This window comes from Meleagris gallopavo, chromosome 30 (assembly GCF_905368555.1).
Source record: "Meleagris gallopavo chromosome 30, MGAL_WU_HG_1.1, whole genome shotgun sequence".
NCBI classification, from domain to species: Eukaryota; Metazoa; Chordata; class Aves; order Galliformes; family Phasianidae; genus Meleagris; species Meleagris gallopavo.
In genome coordinates this window covers 3652728-3661070 of record NC_139433.1, presented here as the reverse complement: position 1 = coordinate 3661070, position 8343 = coordinate 3652728, and the positions used below count along the sequence as shown (strand labels likewise).

At 61.6% G+C, this 8343-nt stretch overlaps 1 protein-coding gene across 2 annotated transcripts; it reads right to left on the bottom strand.

The window, feature by feature from the left end:
- Positions 1–1829: 1829 nt before the first annotated feature.
- TMEM161A (transmembrane protein 161A) lies at positions 1830–5971 on the bottom strand. Of its 2 annotated transcripts, none has more exons than XM_085211527.1 (12): positions 5887–5971; positions 5153–5256; positions 4991–5071; positions 4522–4619; positions 4279–4435; positions 3889–4040; positions 3759–3819; positions 3459–3602; positions 3211–3324; positions 2899–3073; positions 2735–2831; positions 1830–2640 (listed from the first exon to the last, which is right to left on the bottom strand). In XM_085211527.1, the coding sequence occupies exons 1-12, from the start codon at positions 5887–5889 to the stop codon at positions 2384–2386; spliced, it is 1443 nt and encodes a 480-aa protein (XP_085067653.1). In that variant the 5' UTR covers positions 5890–5971; the 3' UTR covers positions 1830–2383. The 2 variants fall into 2 exon arrangements, with proteins under 2 accessions (XP_085067653.1, XP_085067654.1); XM_085211528.1 differs by having other exon boundaries at positions 2414–2640; positions 2735–2796.
- Between the last annotated feature and the right edge of the window lie 2372 nt (positions 5972–8343).

Here is an 8343-nt window from a genome sequence, read left to right as displayed (position 1 = left end):
TGCACGTCCTCCTCGTGGTTCTGCCACAGCTCTGTGCCCGCAGCTCCCACCTGAATGTGCCGGGGGTGCTCTGGAAGATGGGGAAGAGCAGCTCAGCAACTTCAAAGCCCTGCGGTTCCTCTCCCAGCGGTGCCCATCCCCAGCGCTGCAGTGGGATGGGGATGGGTGCGCAGTGGCAGCAGGTGGCACTGTCGGCTCAGCCATGGCCCTGTGGCTTCCCCCAAGTTGGGGTCCCCCCGCTCTGCTCAGCCCTGCTCAGCTCTTGGGGTTTTCAGTGCTTTCAGCTGCGTTTCAGGCCTCGTGTGGCTGTAGGGTGGTGGTGCTTTGCTGCCTCTGCTCCTTGCTGGGCAGCAGGGACGGATCCAGCGCTGTATAGCAGCTCTCTGCACTCCCTGCTACATCCCCGGGGAAACTGGGCACCACGGGCTGCGAAATGTGCACTAACCCTTGCAGGAAGGTGAACAACAGCCCTCACATCCACCTTCCCTGCAGCTGCTGCTTTGATCCTGCAAGTGAAGGTTGGCATCTCCTCCTCTGCTTAATTGGGTTTGGGGTGTGCTTCCCCACCCGTGTTTGTGCTGCTGAGCACAGAGCGAGCTGGGGGTCAGCAGTGTGCTGCTGCTCCGAGCAGGATGTGGGCAGTAAGGGTGGGTGGCAACGGGATCCCACTTGGGGTGGGAGCGAGGGGATCCCATGTGAGGTGGGAGCAGGGTTTGCTGCTTTCCTCCCTGCCCTGGGGCACGAAGGAGGACCTCCAGGAACTCGTTGGCAGCTGGAGGTAGGTGTGCGCCATAGGAATACAGGTCACAGCAGGGCATCCTGGTGCCAGCAGAGCCTCTGCAGCACAAACTGCTCGGTCCCAGCTGCTCCTCTCTACTGAGAGCCTGAGTGCGGCCCTTTGTGGAGCAGAGCCCAGCCCGTACCATCACCCAAATAAAGCAAAGATACGTGGAGTGAAATAATTCTAGGGAGAGAAAGATGGGGGGCTCTCTCATTTTATTTGATGTGGCCCAATTTCATTGCTGGTGGATCTGTCTCCTGCTCTTGGCGAGTCTATCAGTCATTGTCCCTGCCTGAGAGGGTCACGTCTGGGCAGATCTCTGGGGAGGAACTGTCTGCATGTCTGACTGCAGCACAACCCCAGGCCTTAGCAACCCTCCTCCTGCTGCCAGCCTTCCCTGAGCTCAGCCCCCGGCTGCTTCCTGCACATGCTTCAGGAAAATTAGATAAATGAGCCATCAAGGCGGTTGGGCTGGCTCTTAATGGGACAAGCCTCTTTGCATCCCGGCCCTAGGGGAATCTCCCTCCTTGCACCTTTCCTTGCTCCTTGGTGACAGTGCTGCTGCAGCTCAATTTCTCTTTGCCTTCTGCTCATCCAGGGTGCTGCTCTGGGCTCAGGTTTTCCCATCTCTTTGCAAGAGAGGAATTTCCCCTTTATTTTTCTGCAGTTTGGACACTGCTGGAGGAGGGCTGTCTGGATTAGCCCTGTTAACACAGGGCAGAGAGCTGCTTTCTCACCTCGGCCCTTAGCAAGAGGGAATTAAGACCATTACAAGGCTATCAAATAGGATCAGAGCCCATCTCCTTTCTCTGAGCAGCCCAGACCTGCTAATCCTTTTACATGCAGCTGGACCAGCACCCACCGTGCTGCTGCCTCCAGGAGCCCATTGGAGCTGCAGGAGGGCTGCACACCCCGTACCCCCTAACCCTGCTGGGATGAGCAGAGCCATATTGGCCTGGTTGTGTTCCCAGGACAAGCCTTGTCCCCTTGCTGCCAGAGCACTCCCAGGAGGGGCTTTGGGGCAGCAAAACACAAACAAAGCAGCAGCTCCAGGATGACCAAACGAGCTCTGGGTTATTTATTTCTAAAACAGCCAACAGCCAAAGCTGCTGGGCCTAAGGATTTCACACCAAGCAGAGGGACCACCTCGCTGGGAGGAGCAGAGACCCTCTAAAAACACACACGCTCTCAGCCAGGGGAGGCAAACTATGCAGAGCAAACCCCAAAGTCTGTTCCAGGAAGTGAGGATGCCCCAAACCCACTGCACTGTGACAGTCCCTGCTGGGATCCCTGCTGGCAGCAGAGCTTTGGGCAACGGTTTGGAGCCAGCAGCAGCAAACCCCACTGTGGGAACCCGGCTCTAATGTCACCGCATGGGGCCGGAGCAATGGGGACAGGCACAGCGGTGATGGGTGGCAGAAGGGGAGGCAATGCACTGCTGCACCCCGATGCATAAAACCCATCCTGCCAAGAGCTGGCTGCAGGAGTGTCCCCATGTCCCAAAGGCACGTGGCAGCAGGGAAACCCACCGAGGCAGGAGTGAGGTGACGAAGACAAACACCCCACAGGCATGGGACACGAGCACGGCTCCCAGCTCCCCAGTCAGGACATGGCCAGGTGCTGATGGAAGTAGAGGCCAAAGAGGCTGGTGACGACCTGGCATGCGGCCACCCACCAGGTGAGGAAGGCGAAGAGTCCACGGAAGAAGAGCGGGGTGAGGATGCCGCCCAGCACACCCGTGATCTGCTCCACTGCTGCACGCACGTCCTCTCCGTCCTCACCACCAGGATGCGAAGCTGCCACGGCCACCGCCATGGGGACGGGAGGGGACTCCGGGTACAACCCCCACGAGTGGTGCCCTGTGTGTGGGGCAGAGGGGCCGGTAGCCAGGGGGGGGATCAGTCCCCATGTCCCCAGCCCTGAGCCCTGCAGCTGGGCCCGGCGGTGACTCACCCAGCGTCTTGAGCAGCAGCGCGCAGTGCAGGGTGAGGATGATGGGCCCCAGGTACTGCAGGCTGACCACGGGCACGTAGCAGTAAATCCTCGTGATCTGCGCACGGACGGCCATCAGCGGTGTGGCTGACAGCCAACCCTCAGCCCGGCCCCCCCGCACGCACCTTGCGCTGGATTTCCACGGCGGCGATGCGTCCCGCTTCCTTCCGCATCTGCTGCACCCAGCGCTCGGCCAGGCACAGGTAAGCCTGCAGGTGGGGACGGGCGGCCGCCAGGCGCAGCCCACACAGCCCCACCACGGCCCAGAGCCGCGCCGTGTTGTAGGCTGAGTCCGACAGGCTGCGTGGGGGGGAGAGGACGGGGTTGCTGGGGGGGTCCCACGCTCCGGAATCCCCCAGGGAAGGAATGGGGACGAGGTGCGCCCGTGCCTCAGTTTCCCCTCAGAGGAAGGCCGTTGCCCCCCGTGCTCCACTCACATCTGCACCGTCTGTTTGCCCATGGGCGCGTGCAGCAGGAAGTCCCGTGAGATGGGCCTGATCCACATCACCACCACCAGTACCGGAGCCAGGAAACTCACATGGAGCAGAACCCTGCGGTGCAGACATCAGGCACAGCCGTGTCCCCGTCTCCTCCCTCTCCCGGCCCCCCTCACTCTCAGCCACCACAGCACAACGGGGGGTTTCCCGGCCCCTATGCCCCCTCCCACTCTGCAGTGTCACCCAACTGGGTCAGAGGTCTGTCGGCTGCCATCCGGAGGGCGTCGAGATGCGTCTGGGCCAGGCGCAGCCCCGGGAAAGTCAGGCAGGCACCAAGGAAGGAGCAGAGGGCCACCAGTCCCAGCTTGAAGGCCAGTTTGGCGAGGGGCAGCCTGCAGAAAAACAAGGGAAGACGGGGGAACGGCTTGACCCCAATCCCACAGAGCCGTGGGGGACCCTCTGTCCTTTGGGTCACAGAGGGAGAAAGCACCGTTTTCAAAGCAATCTCCAGAAATACACCACCATTTCCCATCCTGAAATCAACTCACATCCAATCCCACCCCCGTGGCTTCAGGACGCTCTCCAGGTTGCTGCTGACACTGTCCAGCCCTGTGGGCAGCGCACAGCCATCAGAGGGTGCCCAGGGCTGCCCACCTCACCCCGGCTCCCCACACCCACCGGGCTCCAGGCCGAACTCCAGGTAGTCCTCGCGGACCACCAGGACCACCATGGCCAGGAGGAGGAAGAAGAAGGCGAAGGTGAGGCAGACGGAGCGCTCGCCACCCTCCTCTGAGCGGAAATAATGGCGCATCACCATGAAGAAGACCTTTCTGGAGGCAGGGGGGGCTGTCAAGGAAATGGGGGGCTGCATGGACAACCCCCACACCACTGGGACCCCCACACCATCCATGCCGTTAGGCCCGAAGGGAAGGCTCTTGCTGGGCACAGCTCAGAGGCAAGGCTTTCTAAGTCCATCAATTTACCTCTTCTACCCCAAATGGCGTTTCATTGCAAAAAAAAAAGTAATAAAGGAAAAGGAGCACGTGGCAGCAGCAGGCACAAGGATACATGGAGAAGAAGACGGTGAGCAGGCACCAGAGCACCCCGAGGTTCATCTCCCTCTGCGGCTCCACCACGCAGCTGTAGCCTTCGGTGAAGACGTACACAGCAGTGGCGTAGACAGCAAAGTCCACGAACCACTGGTACTCCAGGAAATAGCGCAGCACTGCGGGCCGTGAGGAGATGTCAGCACTGTGGCTGTGGGTCACCAAATGGGGCTGGGTGCAGGGGCAGAAGGGCGCTGGGAGGTACCGAGAGCGTCCACGGCGGTGATGGGGGAGGTGTCCAGGTGCAGGTCGATGTCACGGGGCACTGAGAGCGGCTTGTCATCTGTCACACCATTCATCCTCCTGCAAGGGATGGGCTTGGGGAACTGGGCACGGAGCTGGAGCGTGCCTCGTGTCCCCCAGCACTGCGCATCCCTGCCTGGGAGCTCCTCATCATAAAATCATGACGGTTGGAAAAGGTCTCTACGATCGCCAAGTCCCACCTGACCCATCCACATCGGTCCCTCCCATCACTCTGCCCCATGCTTGTAGGGATCCATGGGGTTGTTGTGACCCAAGTGCAGAACTGGCACTCAGCCTTCTTGAACTTCAGCCCATTGACCCAGCCTGATAATATCCTACAGCAGGGACCCCTGGAACCCTCAGGCAGCTCAAGGGGAACCCAACACTGGGGATCACTCCCACCAACCCAACTGGGTGTCTGCAGTGCTGACCTGTCCCGCTTGGTCTTGGGGCGCTGCTTCCCTGCCAAGGCACGGAGCTCCTCTTCCGACGGGTGCTTGTAGCGGTGCAGGCTGCACGGCAGCAGGCGTCAGCAGGGCTGGGTGTACCCCAAACCCTGCAGGGTGTGGGTAAGGGGCCGGGGGGGGGCATACCTGCCATTGCAGAGCAGCCAGCGAGCGAAGGAGCAGTGCGGGGCCAACTTCTGCATGATGCTCGCTGCCAGCAGGCTCACCACCACCTGCACCCCCATCACCGCCTGCACGGGGATGGTTCAGGGTTTGCATTGCCACAACCCCACCTGGAGCTCCTCTGTGCCGGGGGAGCCCCCAGCAGCAAAGGGGCTGCGGGACAGCCCAGGCATGCATACAGCCCTGGGCATGCACCAGTCACTTTAGAGCACACTGGGTATGCAATCCCCCAGATGCAGCCCCCCAGGACAGCCCATGCACCTTTGGCCGTGCACCCCTCGAGCACGGACTCCCCTCGAGGCAACTTGGATGTGCAGTCCCTGCCTGTGCACCCCTCGGGACAGCCTTGGCCACGCACCCTGAGCATGCACCCGCCATGCAGCACCTCTGGCCATGCACCCCCCATGCAGCACCTCCGGCCATGCTCCCCCCATGCAGCACCTCCGGCCATGCACCCCCCATGCAGCACCTCCGGCCATGCTCCCCCCGGCACAAGCTCGGCTACGCATCCCGGAGCATGAATCCAGCAACACCCCTAGGCACGCACCCATATTGGAGCACCCTGAGCATGCAACCCCTTAAAAGTAACCCCCTCGGGACAGCCCATTCATACACCTTTGAGCATTCCCTCCCCCTCATGCACCTCCCCCGGACAGCCATGCACCCCCCAGGCCTTGCACCCCCCGCCCCGCTCTCACCATGCTGGGGTCAGCGCAAAGGCGGCCACAGGAAGCCCACCCTCCACCCCCTTTCCCAGCTGGCCAATCCGACGCCGTTCTCGTGGTGATCGGCAGCTCTCTGACCAATGGAATGGCAAACCCGCGGGGGAGGGCGGGCCCTCTGCTGGCGGTCCGTTCCGCGGGCGCTGCCTGCTGGGAGCTGTGGTTCCGCCACGGCTCGTGCTGTGTTTGCGTTCTGTGCGTGCAGCCCTGCGGAGCGTCTGCGTGTGTGTGCATCGTGCTGTACGTGTGCACCAAGGGAGGCTTTGCAATGCCCACGCAGCCCCACGGTTGGTGTGCTCGGAGCGCAGAGGTGCGCACGGCTCTGAGAGCTGCGGCTCCTTCTGCACGAGTTTCCCGTTTGATGCGTTTGATGCATTTGATGCATTTGATCCCCTTGCTGCCCTGTGACACCGGAGGGGACAAAGCGGGCAATGCCAGGGCAGCGCTGTCTGACGACAGGGGAAGGGTTTGTGCAGCATCGCTCTGTGTGCTGCAAACCGTACCGTGCATCGCTGCGTGCATTGCAAACAGCATCGTGCGTTGCAAACGGCATTGTGCATTGCAAACGGCATCGTGCATTGCAAACAGCATCGTGCGTTGCAAACGGCATCGTGCATTGCAAATAGCATCGTGCGTTGCAAACGGCATCGTGCATTGCTCCTGGCACTCCTGGGTGACCCGGGCCCAGCACGGTGCTCCGGAGCACTTCACACTGACCTCTCTGACCTCGCTATGGGCATCAGTCCACTCCAACGGGGGGTTCCCTGGCGCTGCCGGTGCCCCGGGCCGGACGGGGGCGATGCCCAGAGGTTGCCATGGATATCGAGCTTTCGGGCGACGGGATGCGTTCCCGCTAGATGTCGCTTCCGCCCGTGCCCCGAGCGTCTCCCGTGGGTTGGGGTACCCTGCCCGGGGCGGAGGGCAGCAGCAACCTCCCCAGATACCCCCGGGGCCGCGTAGCCCTCCACCGATAGGGCCGAGCTCACGGGTTACGGTGCCCCCGAGCCCCTCTTCTGCTGACTGCAGGGCGCCCCCACTACGAACAGAGCCCTTCGCCCCCAGCATCGCCCGTGTCCCGACACCCTCCCACCCCCCCGGGCCCCCACCCCTCGCAGGGGATGCACCGGGGGATGTCGGTGCCTGGAACGAATGCGGGGCCCCGGGAACCCCCCCGCCAACCCCCCTGCCCAGTGTCGGGTTTCAGTTCCAAAAAAAAAAAAAAAAAAAAAAAAAGAGGGAAAGGGGAAAGATGGATGTTCTGAGCACCTCAGCCCCGGAGACACAAAAGCTCCTTTGAGGACTGATTTTACACCGCTCCCTCCTCCTGCGGGATGCTCCAATTTGCATCAGCAATAGGAGCTGCTGCCGCGGGCGGTGCTCGGCTCTGCTGGGATGTCGGCGTGCCGTTAACGGGGTCCCCACTCCGTGCTCGGGGACTGCGTGCCAGGCCCGGCCGTGTCCCCACTGCTGCTGCGGCCACACTGTGCCCATCCCAGAGCCGATGCCAGGGATGTGGCAGCTGAGCGCCCATCCATCCTATGGCAGAAAACCCCATGGGTACTGGAGACCACGAGTATTATGGACCCTATGAGTATTATGGACCCTTTGGGTTCTATGGACCCTATGAGCGTTATGGACCCTATGGGTGTTGGGGTCCCTATGGGTGGGTGTTGGGGATCCTCTCAGGGACTTTGCCCTCTGGGGCAGCTGTAGGTTCAGAGCTGCCGTCCTGTTTCCCCCCGCCGAAGTTTTCCATCTCGCACAAAGGCGGTGGGGCTGCGGTGGGCATTGTCTGGGCTGCATTGCATTACCCAGAGCTCCCGGAGAAATCACTTGTATTTCACGCTCCATTGAGCAGCTGCCTGTATATATTTTCTGTGTTGCACTTTTAGCATGACAAAGGGAGAGGGCCTGTGAACTCCTTGCTCTTCAGACCTCTCCGACACGTCCCCCGAGCGGAGCCCCCCTCGGTTAGCATAACAAACTGCCACGCTCCTTCAGCCGCGCTGCCCCGGCCCTCGGCGGGGTGACTGAATGCACGGCTCAATATTTGGGTGGTGGGATGCTGCTGCGGGCGCGTGCGGTGCCGGTGCGATGGGTTTGGGAGAGGACAGCCCTGAGCTGTACCCACATGGAGCAGCGCTGTGTTTCCGTGCTCATCCCGAAGTGTCAAAGCTGATGGTGGGGTCCTAGGGGAGCTCGGAGCCCTCTCCAGATCCGAGGTTGGATCTGCAGCTTGGGCATCCCAACAGCAAGTGAGAACTCAGGCTCACAGACGCTGGTTTTGGAGCTGCAGGGGTTTCCAGGCTCAGCTGTAAGGCAGCGGCTTGGAATTTGAGTTAAAGCCACGCAGATGGGAGCTGGGAGCTGCAGTCGGTCCTGGGGGTGGTGGCATAAGTTGGGGAGGGGTGGGAGCGGTGGGTGCTGGTGCCC